Source organism: Geospiza fortis, unplaced genomic scaffold (genome assembly GCF_000277835.1).
Source record: "Geospiza fortis unplaced genomic scaffold, GeoFor_1.0 scaffold1278, whole genome shotgun sequence".
In the NCBI taxonomy this organism is placed as follows: Eukaryota; Metazoa; Chordata; class Aves; order Passeriformes; family Thraupidae; genus Geospiza; species Geospiza fortis.
The window spans coordinates 312,983-333,901 of record NW_005054536.1 but is presented as its reverse complement, the minus strand read 5'-3'; the positions used below and the strand labels follow the sequence as shown (position 1 = coordinate 333,901).

General features: G+C 39.9%; 1 protein-coding gene and 1 long non-coding RNA gene across 4 annotated transcripts in view; one reads left to right on the top strand and one right to left on the bottom strand.

Annotated features, from left to right (window-relative positions):
• ANK2 (ankyrin 2) overlaps positions 1–20,919 on the top strand; it is a 149,614-nt gene that overhangs the window by 89,841 nt on the left and 38,854 nt on the right. For all 3 annotated transcript variants that reach the window (XM_031063856.1, XM_031063859.1, XM_031063857.1), the window contains exons 23-28: positions 378–450; positions 7,001–7,145; positions 8,825–8,836; positions 11,437–11,539; positions 12,778–12,881; positions 16,329–16,370. In XM_031063856.1, coding sequence (XP_030919716.1) covers positions 378–450; positions 7,001–7,145; positions 8,825–8,836; positions 11,437–11,539; positions 12,778–12,881; positions 16,329–16,370 — 479 coding nt within the window. The remainder of the gene's footprint in view (positions 1–377; positions 451–7,000; positions 7,146–8,824; positions 8,837–11,436; positions 11,540–12,777; positions 12,882–16,328; positions 16,371–20,919) is intronic.
• On the bottom strand, positions 5,712–11,616 carry LOC115948818. The gene is made up of 4 exons (XR_004082587.1): positions 11,489–11,616; positions 10,835–11,110; positions 7,956–8,054; positions 5,712–6,311 (listed from the first exon to the last, which is right to left on the bottom strand). It is a non-coding gene; the product is annotated as an uncharacterized LOC115948818 (long non-coding RNA).

Here is a 20,919-nt window from a genome sequence, read left to right as displayed (position 1 = left end):
TAACTTCATTTCCAAATGTTTTACAATTTAATAATTTCCATATGCCCCATACAACTTTCTCAAGCTCTTCTGTAGACATTACCTAATTCATTTTAAAATCACCTTGGAAACATTGAGCTGAATTGTTCTACATGCACCATTTATAAATAAATTTTATTTCTCTGACCAGCTCATTATCTTATGTTTTTGTACTTTTCTGCCAGAAGAAATGTTACCTTATGCAGCACTGAGAATAGGAGCTTCTGGAATAAAGATGAAAAAGCAAGTTAGGAGAAGGAGAAACATGTGATGAAGTGCCTCAGCATGTCCCACTGCTGTCTGTTGAAAATGCCCTGCTGTAAACTTTGCTCCCCTGACTGATGATTCTGTCTTTGCAGACTGTAACAGAGAAGCACAAGCTAAATGTACCCGAGACAATGACTGAGGTCCTGGATGTGTCAGATGAAGAAGGTGAGTGATTTGGTAAATTCCTCTTCCATATCACCTATGTAACCTGTTCTACAGGCTCAAGAAGCTGCTTGAATACCCTCACATCTTCATTTTGCTGTGCTTGTAATGAAGCTCTTTTTTGAATGATGTAATCATCATGGTATTTTTGTAAAGATGCCAAAATTTGAAACAAAGTAAAATCCTGGGCCCCTATATCTTTTCCAGAAAAAGCTTATCTGAACCAAATTGGCAAATAAGACCATTTCCCAACTCCTGGCTTTACAATTTCACTGTAGAACTGTCCCAAAGTTGGCTTTGACCCTCCCATAAAGAGGAGTCCAAGCAGTAAATATTTTGGATCTGTGCCACTTGTATCAGGTACAAATGTCCAGGAGTTCTGCCTATTTGGAAACATTTGTGGAAGAAGATGCGTAAGGTGCAGGGTGAGGAGAGCATTCCCTGGAGGGAGCTTTTGGCACAGAGGAGCTCAGGGATACACAGGGTGTGATACAAAGACAAAGGCAATAAGTTCAGCCCTTGGGTTTCAGAGATCTTTGCACATACAGATAGAAGACGTGTCCCACCACTTAGCTCCCTACCAAGGGAATTTCTCTGACCTTCTGGGAGCAGTGATAAGGTATCACACTTTTATACAGCTCAGAATTGCAGAAATGGACTAAACCCACCCTTTTCTAAGGGTTTGCAAATGACTTAGAAATTTTAGTCACAGCAGTATTAATAAATATAAATGCAGTTGGAAGAATTTTCTATGTTCCTTTTTACACTTGAGAGTGCCAATATTACAGTATCCTATGTGTGCCATTTTATGGTTGTTGTTATTATTTCACACAAATAATTTGTAGAGTGAGTAGTTTCCAGAAGTCCTGGGAATTTGGAAACTCGGCTTACAGGGTTGGTACTTTTCTTTTACAAAGAAAACAGATGCACTTGTGGCTCTAAATGGTGCACAAAGTTAATGGCATTCATTAATTATAAGTGCTTGTATTGCTTTTGGAAATGGGAATTATGCTGATAAATTAGTTACACTCTTGAGAAAATATGATGCTTAGGCTCCAGATGCAACTTTTTGTTTTAAAATGCAAAAACAAACAAGTGTGACTCAAAATCAATTATTTTATGCTGCATCATGACCAGTGAAATTATTTTGCTACTTGTCTCTGATTAAGAAGCATTCAACTGCTTGTGTAATTATTATATTGAATCACCTTTGAACAGCTTATTGCCTTATGTTCACCTTATTCAGTTTTCTCCCAGTCTTTTGATCTACTGTTGAATCATCTTTAAATCCACAAAGCCTAGTATGTCTTCCTGCTTCTACTGGATCAATCCAGGGGGTTCCTTTTTCTCAATTTTCACACAATTTGTGTGTTGTACAGCCTTTAAACACTCTGATGAGGAACCCTTCAGTGATGGGGAAGCATATAGTGGCACAGGTGCTGTTAGCAGGAGTTCATGGAGTAAGACCTACAGACTTTCTCTTTTTGTTTGACTCAGACTGTTATTTTTTGTGTAGTAACAGCACGTTTGCAGAATTTGGGTATCTAACACTGCTCTCTGTTACTTTTGAAGTGTGGTTGAGTGTGTGTTTCATGAAGGTGGGAGGAAGAAATGAAGGTGGGAGGAAGAAGGGAAGCCAGAAAATCTCAGATTTATTACCTATATCTTGAGCGTGTTGGCAGAACTTGAAGGGGCTGTCCTGCATGACTAATGCTCTCCTGTGCTTTGAATTAACATTCACTGCAAGAACTCCTAATGTGGATGGTGCTTGTCGCAGTAACTTTAAATAGCTGGGGACAGGAAGGCTGCAGAACTTGTTTTATAGAGAGGATGAACCATTTAGGGGTGGGGTAGCTTCACAAGAGGCCAGCAATAAGGTGTCTGTGGTACTGTGTTCTTTGAAGTGACACAATATGTTCTGAAATAAATTGATGTGCTGCTGCAAACCTGCTAACTGTATTTATATAAATATCAAGTTGAACACAAGAGTACTTGAGCAAAGTATTTCAGGTCCCATAGTGTAGCATGTTCATAAGTACTTTGCATTTTGCTTGGAATATCATTCTGTTGCATAATTGTACACTGTCATGTTGTTAATATAGCATTTGTATTACTAAAAAAAAGTTAACATACAGCCTGAGCAGTATAAAATAAAAGACAATTATCTATCAGATAGCTCAGCTTGGTGTGGAAGGTCCTGCTCTGGGAAGCCTATTTTAAAATATTTTGAATGGACAGAGTGCCACTAATTCATCTTCAATTTTCTTGCACCCTTTTTTGTGTTTATCTATTGAAGTTTTATTCAGAATTCTTTTCTTTTTATGTTACCTGGAAAACAAAATCTTCCCTTTGAACAGAATCACATTATATTTTTTATTTAGAATGGCATTGGATCCCTGCTCGTGGGGATTGTACTACAAATGTGGTTTGTGCAACATGTACCCCTGCCAGCAGAAATGCTCAGTGTGGATAAAGTTGCACTAAAAACTCTGTTGGTTTTTATCTTTGTATCAGCCTTGGCTGTATTGCTGCTAAGTTCAGTTGCTTTAAACCTGTCACCACAAAAGAAACATTTTGCACGTGAGAGATCCTTAGAGCATAAAGGGAAATTACTGCAAAGCATCTTGTGAAATGTATTTTAATGATGTCCACAGAATTAGTGAAGTGCGAGCAAATATTTTATTAGGGCTGAGTCTGTGTAAACACAGAAGAAAATATAGAAAAGCCAGGAGCCTGGTTTCTTTCTTATTTCCCCATATATTAATATGCACCTCTGTATCCATTCCATGCCTCATTTTTGTACCAGAAGTGGTACAAACCAACAGTGGTTTGTCTTTGAGACTCCCATGGGAAATAGTGCAGTAAGTGTAGTGCTATAGAGAGAGAATACAACCAGTAAAACAGGATGGTCAAGAGCTCTCACTTGTTTCTTTTTGAGCCTCCTCATCACCAATTAATTTTCAAAAGTTGTAGTTTCAGTGTCTGCCTGAGACAAAGTTCTGGCTGCTGCAGAAGTTGTCAAGCTTCAGCCATGCTAGCCCACATCCTCCATGCTGGCAGCACAAACCTTTCCCCATGTGGTGACCCAGCCCAGAGAACTGATCTGTCTGAAAATGAATCTGTTTGTCCTGACAAGTTATTTTCCAGCCAGACAACTTTTGCAGGCAGAAGAGAATAGAAAGGCTGAAGTAGAGGGTGAAACACCACTGTCAGGAGCAGCATGGCCTGAGATGGCAACCAGAAAAGTTGACTCACACCAAACTGTAATTAGTGCTGACACTGCAATTGCAGAGAAGGGACAAATGTTGTCATGTGCAAAGAGCTCATGGACAAGGTGTCGTGTCTGTGAACTACTGCATTGTAGTGACCTTGTATTCCAGGAAGCACTTCGCAGCTGATCCTATATCTGGCTGCATTGGATAAGAAAGAAAATCCCCCACAGTGCTTAAATACAACAACAAATTTCCAGAGTGCCCCCACACATGGCCTTGGAGTAGCTAATGCTGCTGCATATGTGTGAGAAATGAGCAGCTAAGTCTAGGCAGAATCCACTGCTGTTATACACATGCATAATTCCTCTGAAGAAGCACCTGAATTAGTGGGAAAATTTAATTTCCTAATTAGACCTGGAAGTTAAAGTTGCAGCCAGGAATTGTTCTTAATAGACTTAGGTTGCTGTTGCTGCACATTAAAACACAGTAAATTTGTACTAGCGCCACTGAGTTAATTCACCCTCTAAATACAGCACTTTGTATCCTGTAGTGTAAAATGTAGCCATAGGATGCTGATTTACACAAGCAAAGCCTTGGTGGCTTAGGGATGTAGGGGTAGTTTGTTATTTTATTGTTTATTACCTAGATCCAACATAGCAACTTCCTAAATACCAAGGTCAAGAACTGGAATTCTTTTTGCAATGGGTTAATAGGCAAGAAAACAAAATCAAGGTGTCTCTCTCCCTCCCCAGAGGTCCTTAAGAGTAGAAGTGCACTTCTTTTGAAATTTGCTTCACTTTAGGCCTTTCTAAGTGCTGCCCTGAGCTCCCAATAGCTGACATGATGATAAATTTTAAGTCATGTATCAACATCTGAAACCACATGTGAAACCCCACTTTCCTGGCTGGCTAAAAAGAAACAAAGTTAAAGCATTAGCCAAACTGTAATCCAGGGAAGCTTCTAGTGTGGGCCACTAAATAGAGGATTGACTTAAGGAGTTGAAAGTGTCCAAACAAAGTGTCAGAGAAACTCTGCAGTTATGGAATATATATTCCATAAAAATTGTTATTACCATAGTTCTCCTTCCTCCATCTCCATCTCTATGGCGAGCTATAGACTTATCTGCATGCTGCAGAGAAAACAATAATTTTGGCAAACTCGTATACCTGTATCTGGCTTTAAAAACATCTATTAAAAGCCATTTCTGGCAGTTTGACACAGCTCCCTTTCCTTTATTATTTTATTTTAAAATTTTCTCTGTATTTTCTCTATATTTTGTGAGAAAAAATTCCAGAACAATTCTCATGCAGCAGTTGTATTTTGCAATTTTGCAAATTCATAGATGGCCACTGCAAACCACGGAGCATGCAAACCATCAATGTCAAGGGTTATATTTCTCACAAAGTCGTTGGTAAGTGGTGGAAATGTTCCTGGCACTAATTTGATGGGGAATGATATGGCAGACGGATTGTTTCTGGCATGATGAAAAAGGGCAGCTCCTGTATTGCCACAAAGCAACCATCTGGTGAGATCTGCTGTGTCAGGAAGCCCTTGATCAGCTGAACATGCAATCATTTAGAGTTAAACACCTATTTTTTCTCTCCATATGCTAGGAGGCACTGTGGGTTTGGGGCATTCATCTCAGGACAGGAAGATGGAGGGCACAGGCCATGGGGGGGAGTTCCCTCAGTCCCTGCCTGTTGTTCTGAGATATCTCTGCATGGTCTGGTTACTGTTTGCAGATGTCCCATCACATCAAACACTGTGACTTAGTCCCACTATTGACATCTCTCAGATGAGAGGCCAAAGCTGAAATCAGAGTAGACTTTGGATTTGTTTTTTTTTTTAAAGTTGTGGGCGTGATGAAAGTGGTAAAGATTTAGCCTTTGTTTCTATTATAAATGGAATGTCTGGCATGATTATCGTTATCTACTTTATTTGAAATATAACTTGAAATTCTCTTTATTGTTTGATTAACAGCATTGCCTTAATATCTTCCAAGTTTTCACTAAGCCCTGTGCTTTTTAATGTGACATTCCCAGGAAACAGGAGGCATCGTCTGTCAGAAGACAGGAAACATGAAGTGATTAAATGCATTTTATTGTTTTCTGTGAAACTGTGCCCAGTTTCTCCCTCTTAATGTGGGTAGATGGAATTTTCAAGAGTTTTTGTTGTTATACTGAAAAGATTCAAGACTCATTTTTACATATAATATTTGTGTGCATAAAAATCTTAAAACCTCCAAAGTTTACTTAGTTCTAGATGACAAATAATAAATTTATTTCTTAGCTGAAATGTCATCTAGAAAAAATAGCTTGATTTGCTTTGTGAAAGTAAGTATCAAGATGAGCCTCAATTTGCCCACACAGCCCAGCAAATGAGAAGGCATGAAGCTCTTGGTGGCCTGGGGTCTGTTGTGTGGCTCTGTGGGTCACACCAAGCCTCTGGCAGGCTCACATGGCAGTGATTTATCAGAGGGAAAATCACTGAAATATCCAGGCAGAAACTGTGGAGAGGAAGCATCTTGCAAGTGGGAATGAAAAGAAACATCTACATGTTGCTTGGCAATGGAATCTGTTTTGTTAGTCTGCTGGGGAAAAGCAAACTGTGACTTCATATAGACAGAATTTCCTGGGGAAAAGAATGCTGGACCTAAAAAAAAAAGGATTAAATTTCATTATTCAGAGTATATGGATAAAGGTTACTGTGTCAGATAACAAATGATCATTTAGGCTGGGATTCATTATGGATTATGATTATTCCCATCTACGCAAGTGAGCTTATTTCCAATTTCTGTATGTTGCCATGTTCTAGAAACATGAATTTTGTTGCCGTTTACAGAAAGATCTTGGAATATGGGTGACAGAGCCTTGTATGATGTGAAGTTTGGATAGAAGAGAGTTTAAGTTAACCTTTGCAACTATAAGGCATAAGGCAGTTTTTGTCTGAATACATGTAGATTACAATCAAATAAGTGGTGATATTTAACCATAAACTGTCAGGCTAGGATGCAGTATAGTTATGTCCAGAAAGCTGAAATAGATTAAAGAACAGAAAGACCACGCTTTAGAGCATAGCAAAGAGGCATGCTCCTTGCCAGTGTGTGCACCAGCAAGAAATGTATGAAGTCTAATTGACTAATCACCTTGATTTGAATTTTACTTTTCAGAATGTCTTGCTCGATGTGCCACTTTGATTAAATGCATTAATTGCTTGTGGTTTGCAGTGTTTCCTGAGTGGAAAATGCCTTCCTGTTCATTGTGCCATCCAGCTGTTAGATTCTGAGGTGCCAGTGGAATCAAACTCGTGTGTGTACTTATCCCTTGTGGGTTGATTTGCAGGTGATGACACAATGACAGGAGATGGAGGGGAGTACCTTAGGCCAGAAGACCTCCGGGAGCTGGGAGATGACTCTTTGCCAAGCAGCCAGTTCTTAGATGGAATGAACTACCTGAGGTACAGCTTGGAAGGAGGACGCTCAGACAGGTATTTGCCTGGATATGGAACTTTTCTCATGCTACTTCTGCATGAGAACTCATTTTGCTGTAAGTGTGTGTGAAATCCCTCTGTGGGGTCTCTGCTTGGGGTGCTGCTCAGCATTTGTTCACTCAGTGTGGCAGCATGGCAGTCACCACTTGGCAGGAGGAAGGGGTGGTCACCCTCATCTCCTGCTGCCACAAGCCGGGGATGGGTGGACAGGGGCTTTGAGCATCAGGTGAGCTGACTTTTTGGAGTGGTTTGCTGGCTCAAGGTACCAGGAGAGAAGCAATGGACTGGGTCATTCTGCACTGGGCTGGCAGTGAGTGTACTGTCTGCAAGCACCTCCACTCTTTCTGGTTCCTCATGGCTGAATTAGCAGGACAGAGAATACTTGTCCTTCTACTGACACAACAACAACAACGACAATAATAATAATAATAATAGAAACACTAGTTTGTTCAGTCCAGACAACATACTGATTTGCTTATATGTAAAAAGTTGAACTTAAGCCTAGATCTCTTTGTGGAATAATAATGCATGCAGCTTTGATTTAATTTTCTTTTTTTTTTTTTGAGTGTTGTTATATTCTACAAAAAATATGGAATTCCCTTCCCAAAAGGAAAGACTTCATTAGTGAGCATAAGTGTAGGCTCAAACTGGCAGATTAACCCCCACAGTTCTAGTTCAGAATAGCCACCCAGGCATTGCTGGGTGAAATCAGTACTGTCTCCAAACTCACTGCCTTTAGAACTGGGGTGCACTAAAGGGAAGAAAAGGAAAAAAGTTGAAACCTTGGCAACAGAGTTTTGAAGCTACCTCATTTTCCAGTCTTGGTTGTTATCCTGGCAGCATTTCTGAAGCTCAGTGGAATCAGTAGGATCCGTTCTGTTTACTTGAGTAGGCTGGGAATTGCTCCTGGAACAAAAGATGTCAGGAAACAGTTTGGTTTGCCTCACAGCATGTGTAAATCCCATCATTCAGGTCCTGCAAGCCTGGAGTCTCTGTTGGTTTTTAGACAGTGAGTCCACTGAAAACAAAGTGACTGTGTGGCTTTTTAACTCTCAGAGGAAGTCTATGAACTACATCAGAATGCCTAAAATCAAAACCTTTCATTCTCTCAATGGTAGCAAAGTTTGGGAGTTTTTTCGGTTTTAAGATGTTGTATAGAAATGATTGTGCAGGCAAGTGTTACCCCAGTTTAAGTTAGGCTCCCATTTAGAATATTTTAGCTTTTAAGTCTTGTCAGTGGATTTCAGTAGATTCTCACTGACATGTTGCTGATATGGTTTCATTTGTATTGTATGAAAATTATTTCAAGTCCTGTGTCAAGCAAAATTATACTGAAATGCAGCAAAATTCTAAAGGGAGAAATAATGAAAGAAGGACGTCTTTCTAACTCCATGGTCTCATTTCCTGTCACCTTCAGGTTACTGATTTTAAGAATTTTAACAGAAACTGCTTCAGTTGTTTTGCATTTCCTTTGAATGTGATTTTCATTGCATTATAATGACTTTGGTTTTTCAGAAAATTCAGTAAAGCAAGATAGTATTAGCACTCTAGACTCGTATGATCTTACACATTAAACAATTTGATTTACAAACATGTATTTTTCATTTATAACCATCTTCCCTATTTATTTTATTTCTCTCTCCCCTTCATTTTTCTTTTCCATATGCTTTCATTAGCATCATGCCCAGGTAGGTATTACATAGCATGAACACCTCTTGTCTCTATCTCCTCCTATGGCACCTGTCTCTGTTCATCCACTTTGGAGGCCTGCTGTATGTAGAAAATTGAGTTGGAGAACCAAAGGAACCATGCTGCTGTTGAGAAACATTTATGTGGTCCATTTTTACAGTGTTCAGTGACCCCAGGGTTTTTTCTCAGCTTCTGAAAGAACATATGCAAATATACACTGAGATCTAAACTAGAGATATGCTCAACTGGTCTGGAGCTCATTAGGTCTGTCTAGGCTGGGAAGTGAGTGTGCACTGCAAGTCCCTCAGTGAAGCAGAGTAGAAACTTGGCATGGGGATGCTAGTCCTACTTTCTGGATACCACCAGGGCCCTGTTTGAGGCTTAGAGGTGGATGATGTGTGCCTGTGCACACAGGCAAGGCACAGTCTTATGTTCAGGAGCTTTGCAGCATTCCTGGGTTCCACAGTTCTGTCTCTGGGCCTGAGTACTTTTGGTCCCAGAACCCTTCAGACATGAGATTTATCAAACACATTTAAGAAGAATCTGCATTTAAGTGTTGGTCTTGTGTCTGCTTTAGGTAAGCTTTTTTATGTTTCATAGAATTCCTGAATACTTATGGCAATAATAAACAACAAATCCCTTGCTCAAGGGGACTGTAATTTCAATCAATACCTTTGTTCCTAAGTCTGAGCAGCACAGACCTTTTAACTCCTGGTTTGCTCTTCACTGAGCTGGCCCAGCGCACAGATAGGGCAGTACCATCTGAGCTCTACATTTGAAATTGAGTGTAGCAGGGAATTTAAATATAATTATATATTATATCAGAATATGTGATTTTATTACAGCTACCTGCAGAGCTCAGTCATGAATGTGCCTATCTTGTCTCCAGATAAAGCCCAGCTCCCTTTTGTATTTGTTAGAGGTGATGTACAGGTACTACACTGTGGTTAGCACTGGGCTACTTGTAGTGGTGGTAGTAGCAGTGAGGATGGACAGGATCACCATAGGGATAACCAGCTAAATGCAGTTCAGGCTTCCCTTCACTTGGTGTCTATCCAGGACGTGGTGTTAGCTGAATAGCAGAACCTACAGCTTGGATGGTGACTCTCTCATGAGCATTGCATGGCTCAGCAGAGTGGTTCTGGAAGTGTCAAACATGGAAATGAGCACAGGATAATGATGGCAAATGGGGTCTGCTACTGAGGCTCATTCCTCAATCAAAGAAAAAGTGTTAAATTTTGGTTTGCTTTTTTCTCAAGGCTTTCTGAAGGCTGTCTTTTCTTCTAGTTTTATACAATCCACCTGGGATGCTGAACAGGCCTCTGGTATAAGCTAATGATCAAGAGCACTGATTGTTCTTCAATGTCATACATTTCTAATAAAAATAAGATAACCAGTTGCTCCTATAAATGGATCCAAAATTACTGAGTGCACGTAACTATTGTTAAAAAAGACTGTGGTCTGAATCAGATGATGTGCACTTAAAGCATTTGAAACTCATGTCTGTAATGAACCAGTGACTTTTATTACTAACTGCTGAAAATGAATTATCTCTTAAAAGTCAGTGCATCTGGATAAATGGCCCATTGTTCTGATCCAGCATGTTAGTCATTATGAGCACTGCTCATGGATGTGTAAGCCAGGAACGCAAAACTGCTTCCTTCAGTTAGAGATGTGATATTCCTCAAGGTCTACATCAACATCACAGAGTACACGCACAACATCTGAAGGTGGATGATCTGGTTTTAAAAATCACTGTTGTCATACTGCAGCTAGTGAACATAACAAGGAGAGAACTCATGCCATTTGGTAGCAAAAACCCCATTTACCTCAATATGTCCTTCTGTGGTGTTGTATTTGTCTATTTTTTTTTTTTTTCTTTTTGCTGGTGGATACTGCAGCTACATTCTGAGCCAGCGCTTGGAAGCAGCTTATTTACTGCCTTGCACCTCTCATTGCTACAGCAACCAGTGCTCTGTAGACCTGTGTGTACTTACAGCGAGATCAGTGCTCACACTGGGGCTGTCTCCCTGCAGATGCTGTTGGCATTCAGAGGAAGGTTCCATTTTACACAGGAGCTTGTGGCTGGCCACACTTCGCCTTTCTGTGTGTACCTTCCAGGGGACAATGTCAGGCTTACTGCTTTAAGGGGAGGGAGTAGGTCCCAACAAAGCTTCAGAAAGAGTCATTCCAGCTTTTCCTCAGGGTGGAAGCGTACTGGTTTTCCATAGTTGTTTGCTTGTGTGATTCAGCAGCGAAGTTCTCCGAAGAGCCTTAACAGAAATGAATGCTCTTTGTTATGAGGAAACCATCATGCCACAAAACCAAATCTAAAAGATTTGTGAGTATATCTAGATTAATCTCTAGGTTCTGCATTTGGAAGCAAATAGGTCAGTGCAAAGGCTTTGTGGCCCATGGTCAGACAATAACACAGGTGTGCAAAGCTGTGTTTCCCCTGACTATGCTCTGCTGCCCCTGGAAGCTGCATGGTGTTGCTAATAGCATGCTTTTCTCATTCTCCCACTCGATCTGTCATGGCACCTTTGCAACATCCTGTGTGCTGCTGATGCATTGCTCTGGCACCCTACCAACCTCCCAGCCTGCGGTCCTTCAGTTCCGACAGGTCCCATACGCTGAGCCATGCCTCCTACCTGCGCGACAGCGCCATGATCGACGACGCCGTGCTCATCCCTGGCCAGCAGGTGAGTTGTCCTGGTTCAGGGCAAATTTGGAAGAGAACTCCTAAAGGGGGGCTCCTCTAGGAAAGCAGATTCAATCAGCCCCTCCTCCCAACTGGTCCGGGAGAAAATACCTCCTTGGAGAAAAGTGGAAAAAACTGTTTATTAAACAATAAAACCTAAACAATATTAATCAATAAAACCCCTTGCTGCTCCAAAAGAGATGACAAACTCAGAAAGTCCCCTCTCCGGGTTGCAGTTCAGCTCCCTCAGTCTCTTATCAGTCCCTCCAGTGCTGGAAACGTCGTGGCCCAGGCCTGGCCACATGCGAGCTGCCGATGCTCTGCTGGGTGTTCAGTCCAGAGCAGGTTTGAACAGGCCCAAGGAAAAAGGAAAAAAACCCCACAGTCCACGGAACTTCTTTGCCTCAGCTAGCTAAACTAACCAAAAGCAGAGGAGAGCTCTGTCCCGCTGTCTGTCCATCCGCAGACAGCACAGTCCAGGAGCAAGAATGGGGAGGAGTGAGTGCAGTGTCTGAAAACAAACTGCGCACTTCTTCTCTCCCCCTTCACTCTCTGGAACGAGTCTTAAAGGTGCAAAACTTATTATTCAGCATAAACAGAGCAAGACGATTGGGGATAAAAGCATCATATAGTCAACCCAGGACATGAGTAAACCTCTCTGAGCCCCTTCTTGCCTGCAGAGATCAGGTAACAGGGAAAGGCTGCTCTGCAAATTGTTCTGATGAGACTGGGTGGTGTAGGCTGCTTGATTCATTTGTATACAAACCTCTCTATTTTCTAGGCATATTTAATGGCGTACTGTGCTGTGCAGTATTGAAGTCTATTCCAAAAAATATGAATACACTGTGTGAATGTAGCACAGGGACTGTGTTCTTAATGTTCTCCATTTTAACTGGTATTTGAATGTTGCTAATAGACATCATGCTACACATTCAGGGGATGTAATGAACTCATAGCCATTGTCCTAAAAATTACTGTCTTGAAACATGCTTGTAGTTAAAAAAGAAGAGATTTAGGAAATGCCTTCTCAGTGAAATCACAGCATTCTTTCACTCACATAGGATTACTTTAGGGAAATACTAAGTGTTACAATAAGGGTTTCTAGTATCTTAATACTATTAGTACTCCTTTGTTTTAAAAGAAAATGTTTAAATGCTTTGGGCACTACTATGCAAAATACTTTTTTTTTTGTTCAATAATGGATTTCATGTAGTAAAATGGGGTAATTTTTTTCCCAAGGTAACAACTCTGACCAAAGAAGCTGAAAGGAATTCATATCGCTTAAGCTTGGGCCCTGAAATCTTGGACAATGTGGCTCTTTCTTCCAGCCCTATTCATTCAGGGTGAGTGCATCAATTAGCATTACACTACAAAATGAGAAACAGAGTACCTGCAGTGAGACAAGCTTCAACTAATGCTTAACTAGGAGCTGTATTTTAATTCATTGCCTCCTGGAGCTGCCAATAAATTGTTATGATCTTTTAAGTTGACAACCAAGCAAGGCTGAGTACCAAGACTATTCACTGAAATCACTGCAAGTCAGTGGGCCCTCAGTCAAGTTCAAGGGGAATGAATGTGATAAATGACACATACACACAGGCATTTGTGTGCATTTTATTGAGACATAAGTACAATGCCTTTCAGAGTTAATAATAATTGACACTAAGTGCTTAATCACTCCAGATGGTTAGCACTTACTGTGCTGGTGGAGTGGTTGAGGTGAGCACCAGCTCCAGTGTTTGCCTTCTAAATTACATGAATAGACAAGCAACCTAAATATCACGTGCTTTGCACATATTTGAGCACTGTCTTCATGTCCAGCTGACTCTTTGTAAGCATTTGCATTTAGACAAACTCACTGTCATGGCATAATGCTGGTCAAAATGCAGACCCAGCCAAGATCATGTTTACAAACCTTATCCTGGCTGGCCCTAAAATCTGTGACTGAATTTGTTTTAAATGCTCTTCCTTACTGTGTTTTAAGTAATTTCAGTCTTCACACTGAATTCTACATTTGTGTCCTGCCATCAGATTGGATGGGGAACATGCAGACAAATTCAGAAGAAACTGGAGTAATCAAAAAGCATTTGATCTCTGTGGGCTGTGTACACAGCATGACTGGACAGCACAAGGGGAAAGATTATTTTTGTCAATCTCAAATGTGTTTGCTACTATCTTACAGTCTGTATTTTTAAAAACTAGCACTCATAGCACTGGACTCCCATTTGGAATGACAGGCAGTCCTGATCTAGAGGAGGGACAACATTGCCAGATTGACTCATGTGACATAGATGAGAATATTGTCTGTTAGCTGATTGCAGGATAGTTATCTGCGACCAGCACTCCTTGGATTTGCTTCTCATGAGCTCCAAAACTAACAGATGAAATGAAAATGCCTAATATGTAAACTCTGTGTCTGTTTATATATCTTCTGATATGAAAGCTTTAAAATTGTTTTGGTGCTTTATTCTAACCCTAGAGAGCTTATAGGTTTTTTCAAAGGATGTATTAATTTGCCCTTTCTGAAAGGTAGGTCTTTCCTGTGATTGCTGAGGATGAACTAAGTACTTTCTAGAAGAGTGGCACATATTTATTGGATGTACAATTTATTGGATGTGCAATTATTTTGTTGTTTTCTTTTAAAAAGTATGAGTGATATTCCCATCTTCTGAGATAATCAGGATGCTAGTGGTAGGATAAAATATCTGATTTTGATAGGAGCAACACTCTCTGCAGCCTTGCATGAAATAGTGAATTTTAAGACAAATTATGTTCTTCTTTTATATATAGGCACTAAACTGACACTAAATATTGTAATAAAGAAAGCTTTAATAACAATTTCTCAGCCTTTGAAGAAGACTGTACAACACTTCATTTTTATCTTGTTTAGATTGGTCTGAGTCATAAACTGTTGGAGTGCATTTGTTTTCTTAGAAAGGTACATTGACTACTAGAGTTTTGCTTCTAAGACCTTCCTTTGAATTGAAACAGTTGTAGAAGTTCATGATTGCTGCACTCACTCTGCTGGAACAACAAATGTATTTGTGATTCATAGCCCTGTTGTCAACCACACTCCTCTCCACATGCAGACACACACTGTTAGTGGCTTCTTATGAATCAGCAGCAGGGCTGACATTTAGGACATGCAGTGAAATAGTAGTTATCTATCACGAAAGGAAACTTGTAGAATTTTGAAAGAAATCCTACATAAACACTGTCAGTGGTCCTGTGCAAGGGTGTGGCCTTGGTTTTGCCCAAGACACTGAAAATGTATTGAGTTCAGATGGTGTTTTTGAGAAATAACACATCAGCACAGTATTGGGTGGTAATTTATTTGTCACAGATGTAGTAAGTTTGTGTTCTGTAAAATCTGAGGAGACAAATTTTACTTTTCTCCCTGCACCACTCCAGTAGTGAAGCCGAAATTGCTGTAGGGTTCTTACAGATCTCCCATTGTAGGGAAGTGTTCCTGTGGATCGCAGTGTAACACCCCCAGGCAAAAGGATAAATTCATAGGGAACGGTTCTCTCAATGTGGAACTTCACAGGCACATATTTCAGCCTTTGCATAACTACCTGAATCTTCTGTCATGTCTGAATTTCAGAAGGGAAAAGGTTTTAACCATCCATTTAACTTTTAAATATAACTGTTCCTTCAATATGTTGATAATTTCATCAGGAAGGACAAAAAAGCAAGTTCTTTGGTCAGAGTTTTTTGCAACCATTTTGAAACCCAAAAAATATTTCTCTCCTAAGAGATAATGCTCTTGTGGGGCTCCAAATCTCAACATGAAGATCTCCTGGTCATTTTATGCAGCTGACAATTTCCAGATAGTTTCCAACTTCAGCTGAAGAAAAAAGTATTAATTCCTGCACTTAAACTCCCTTTCAAGCAAATCAGATTTTCTTCTTCTCATATAATTACTTGATCTACATGTTGAGCAAAGTTAAGGATCTCTGAGTATGCCAAAAAGTTCGGGTGCTGAACATCCAATAAGATAGAGTTGTATGACTTTACTGCTGAAGTTATGGGATGTCATTTATGATTTCCTGCTGTAATGTGAGAGACAGAACTAATGCCTACATAAATGCAAATATGCTTCACAGTTTTAGTCTCATACCACACAATATCCTATTGTGGAAGAACCTGTGTGTTTTTATTATGCTTGAAGGCAAAAAAAAAAATCACTGAAATGAAAGATTTGCAGCATTTAGATATTGCTTGGCAGTACCATATTTTTATCTCCCATAAAAATATACATGAATGGTGAAGATAAGAGTGACTGTAAGATTTTAAAAATATCAATGGTGTGCAAAACTATGTTGTTTTCTTAGCTGTGTTCTGGTGATACAGTGGAATTAGTTGTATAGATTATATTTCTAAGAATTTTCCTGACAGCTGTGTAGAGTCACAGTAGATAAGAGAGCAAATGTTATGTATTGTCAGGATCATGGCACTGTGAGGAAGGAGCTTTGGGTCCATGCTTTGATATGAACTTGGTATTGTGTTCTAGAGCAAATACACAGAGCTCTGCAGGTTTTCCAACTCTGACTCCCATTAATGCTCCTGTTTGATGAAAAATCCTGATTTCTTTTATATAATTTGCTGAAGAAGTCCCTGTTTGACTAATGGATGATCATAGTGTGTCATTACTTATATCTTGAAATAAATTACACAGTTGGGATACTATTAGTGAGTTTATCTTGCTGGAAGTCATTGTTTCCATCTATGAAAAGATGAGGGATTGGACAGTTCGTACTGTGACAAATAATGTGAATTATCATTCTTAGCTGCATGTCTGCAAAAAAGGAGGCTGGATCCTTGCTAACAAGGTAAACAAAATATCTTTCAAATGTTGTATTTTGAATCCATAATATATTTTTCCCAATGTGAGGTTGATTCCCTGGAAATCGTTATGGAAACAGGACCTGGCAGCGACCAGCTGATAGTCATTTCTTAAATCTGAAAGTCTAAGTGATTTCAAATTATGCTGCAGCTTTATGGCCTTTGTTCAGAAAGTTACAATGAGGAAAAAGAGTGAGAGTGTTTCATTAATAGCAAAGCATGTTAATGGAAGCAAGTGGCAACAGAGATCCATAAAATAAAAAGGGAAGTTGGAAAACTAATTGTCCATGTGACAATAAGTGATTACTGAGGGCCTAAACAGGTCAAAATGAGAGATTGAAATTTGTCATTTTGTAGAACAAAAGGAGGACAAGAAACATGTTGAAATAGAAGGAAGTGGAGGACAATGTATTGACAGAGGATTTTAAGGAAAGACAAACATGATTTATTGTGCTATCAGGAATGCTGGCTGGAATTACTTTGGGTGCCTTAGCCTTTGTTATCCCACAGTCCACATTTTAGATGTGAATACATAAACCAAGCAGCATCTCCCCTTCTCTGCTTCTGAGAGTTTTACTTGGAATCCAGCTGTGCATTTTAGGTGTCTGTCTTGCAGTGTGAGGGTGTCCATAGAGAAAGCAGATCCCTCCAGTTTCACTGCTGTACAGGTAGTGGCCACTTGGAACTGAGGCTGTTTACTTAGGCTTATTTTCCATACTCACTTCAACCTTCCCACGTGTGAGGAATATGCATATATATGTATATGTTCATGTGTTTGCTTTAGAAATCTGTTTCATTTTTCCAGTATTTCAGTATTTCGTTTAACTCATTCTTTTTTTTCCCCCTTTCTGTTCCTTTTTGATGTTAAACCATCTATTCTATTGCAGATGCTCTTCTCCATGTCTTGATCTTGACAACAGCAGGTGAACTTCTGCATAATTTCTTTCTTTATTACATTGCACTTCGCACCCACCCTATTTGTCCTTCCCTCTTACCTCACTTCAGGATGCTTTAGTGTTTTGTTAGTGCCCATTAGCCAAGAGAAAAAAATAAATCTAACCAGCAGTAATAGTTATATATAGCATGACTTCTCTTTTAAGTAAGTGTCCACTTTCTCCCATCTGCTTTGGCATCTATAACAAAACAATTCTGGAATTGTTAATAAGCTCACTGCAAAAAAGTCTTAACAAAGCTCTTTATACCACCCTAGGTTGTTTTAACCATTGATGTATTTAACCATAGCTTTTCTTTGTGGGTGGCATGGTTTAATATTCATATTTAAAGTAGTCCCTCCCCAGATAATTCAACACAAACCACTGTAATTATTAAATTATTATATTAGTAAGTGGGCTTTTTATCTCACTTGTCTGTGTGAAAAATATTGCACAGCCACTCTCTTAGCCACATTTTCCAAGTTGTACCACTGTATTTGAACTAGTAGATTAACAGCCCACCTTAGTATATCTTATTTTTCATGCTACACATATTTTTTGTGTGATGGTCAGTCAGTGCTTGAACCACTGGCACATTATATTCTGCACAGAACACCTGAAGCTGAACCATCCCAAAGGAGATTATCTTCCCTTGGCAAAATAAATGTTAATTGGCACAGTACCTGTTTACTTCCTTCAGCCTAACCCTAGAAAGGTGAAAATTGCCTTAAATATTAAGCTCTGCAAAATTGTTAAGTGGCTAATTAAACCCCCAAACTACAGACTCATCCTTTTAGGTCATGTCACTGAATTTCTCAGCAGCTGACTAATGCAGTGAAGAGAGTGATGTCAGAAGTTAATATAGTAGAGGTTTCCTATGTTAGGATCATGTTTTTTGTCCTCCTGGAATGTGAATTTTGCCTTGTTTCTGGATGGCATAGTTACAGCCTGCTGGAAAGCACTCTGAGGTAGTTGAATGACTTTGCTGTTGACTTCAGTGGGAGCTGGATCAAGGCCTTTTTTCTGAGTTTCAGCCTCTCTCCAGCTTCCTTCTCCTGCTGAACACTCTGATGGCTGCAGCTCCCTGATTGTTTGTTTCTGCTTCTTCACACTGCGACTAACACTGAATGCTGCTATCTCCTTGTTTCCCAGTTTCTTTGATAAATGGACATAATGTGTGCTGAGAAGTTTTTGACTGTCTACACCGGGTGTGCTCTGGTTGGAGCTTTGTTCCCTGCTATCTGCCGAGCGCATGTGTGCCTGCCCAGCTGCTTGGGAAGAGAACCCTACCTGAGCCCAGCGTATGGGAGTGGTGCTGGAGACTTTGTCTAGTTTGGTTCTGTGTGTTCCAAGAGCTGTTGCCTGTCCTAGAAAGCCCCTGACCTGCTGGGTTTGCATGGCTCTCCTGGTGACTCTGCAGAACGAGTGTCCCCACGCTTGCAGTCACGGCCACCTGAAACTCTTCCTCTGCCGAGCTCTTGATGCAACAGGGACTCCTCACAAAGCACACAAGTGGCTTCCTTCACCCCCTCCAGCACTGACACATCCAGTTTCCAGTGTCTTTGTTCATCCTGCTGTTATCTTTCACATGAGGATAGATACAGAATAAACCCAAGTTAATTCTATATTAATAAAAGCAGCAAAGGGAATAACTGAGGCTCAGATCTAAAATACGAATGTTTCATGAAAATATACCCCAACTTTTTGCCCCTTCTATCCAATGCATATATTTTGTCTGTGTTTTGATCAAGTAGAAACCCCAAGACCTGCTTGCTCTGCTTTCTATAGAAGGTGTGGAAACAGCCTGAAGGATTTAGGGGCCTTCTGTGTGTGTAACCACAAGGCCACGACAGCCAGTGTTATTTGATATATCTTTCATATGGCAAGCATGTAGTTCTTAATTGCTCTAAAATGGAAGAGGATGACACAGCCTCTCTAATTTATGACTAAGGTTGCTAAATTGAGAGAGAATGGATGATGCTTGAGCTGACTGCTGTGTGTTTAACTGAAGCGTGTATAGACTCCCCTGCAGTCTCTAACTGATTCCTATGAGAGAATTGCTTTTGTACTTTATTTTTTCTTTAGAAAAATAATTTTGATTTTCCCTTCATTCTCTTTAAAAGAGAGAAGGCGATGATTTCCCCAAACCTGATTTGTTTCCCCAGTCTAGCTTTTATATTGTACTACCACCTTGCCAAAGCTCAGGAAATCTCAGTATTGATCCAATTTTCAAGACTGCCTGGGTCACATGTTTGTGTCATGTCTCATTTCTAACAGAACTTTTAAAACTAAAAATGAAACTTACTCAAAGGCTGTCTTAGTACTGAGAAAGATGCAGCTTTAACCTGCAATCTGCTTTGAGTCATCACTTAATTTAATTTTAAGTTAAAGTTCATTTAATCCCTTTTATTAACTGGGTTTTTCTTTCTTCCCCCCTGCCCCCCCTTGAACTCTTCTCTGCCATCTGTGTTTCTCTTTAATGATCCCTCTCCCCTTTATTCCCTGTATGTAGGTGGCTGATAGTGCTGTAGTAGTGCTCTATGCAGCTGGAACATGGAGTAAGGTCCGAGTTTGGTCCTTAGCTTTGGGAAGGATATGGAATGTTAGGGTTATTAATGTGCTAATGTTATGCACTAGCTTCTTTTTGACCATGGGAATTTAGTATGATAAGGTATCACTTCCCAGAGTGATGGCTTCATCTGCCATTTATCCCTGCTAGTGTTTTTTTGTCGAGTGCAAGCTCTTCCTCTCTCAGTCACGTCACTTAACAACACTTGGTAACAGAGGTGGAAGAGGAAAAATAATATCTGTGTGCGTAGGCAACACAATAATTAGTTTCAATTTTACATTTACTCTGTATTAGTCATACAAATTTTCACTTTCCTAAATGCACAATTCAGAAAGCATGTTTTGTGTCCTGCAGTAGTTTTGTATGAATTATCTGTGTATTGATAGACACACTCCTTCAAAAGGGAAAGGCTTTTCTGGTCCTGGAACAGCAGTGGCCCCATCCAGATGCCCTATTATGTAGCAAATAGGCAGAGTAAGAGACTGCTGTGATTCAGAAAAAGCTTTGCTGTGAATTATTTGCTTCACTCTCTTGCATAGCCAAAATTATGTGAAATGTGCTGATTAAAAAAAAAAAAGATGAAAAAAATTGGATTAAATAAGTGGATGAAAAAATAAATGTAGTAAAAAGGTGGGAAAGAAGCAGAGTGATAACGTGGAAAAGGATGTATTTTTACACTCTGTGTTTGCAAAGCCTGTGTCAGTGCTCTGTCTTTCCAGGATTTTATGGTACAGACCTAAAGCTCAGAAATGTTCCCCTTCAGTTTCTTTCCTTTGCACTTATATTCATGCTATTTCTCCAAAATCCCTTTCCAGCAACTCCATAGTATTCTATAGCTGGGTTTGGGAACTGGCTCTTCCATAGGTAATGTGATAATTGGCACTAATCTTTCTGTGCTGTCTGAACAGCAACCTTAGGTCTCCTTTATGATAGAAACAGCTGTTTTTACAGATAATAAGAATAATATCCTACTGGTTTTATCCTAGCACTGTTTCTTTGTTATCTTTGTGTCCACCTCCCAGTGAGATTTACCTC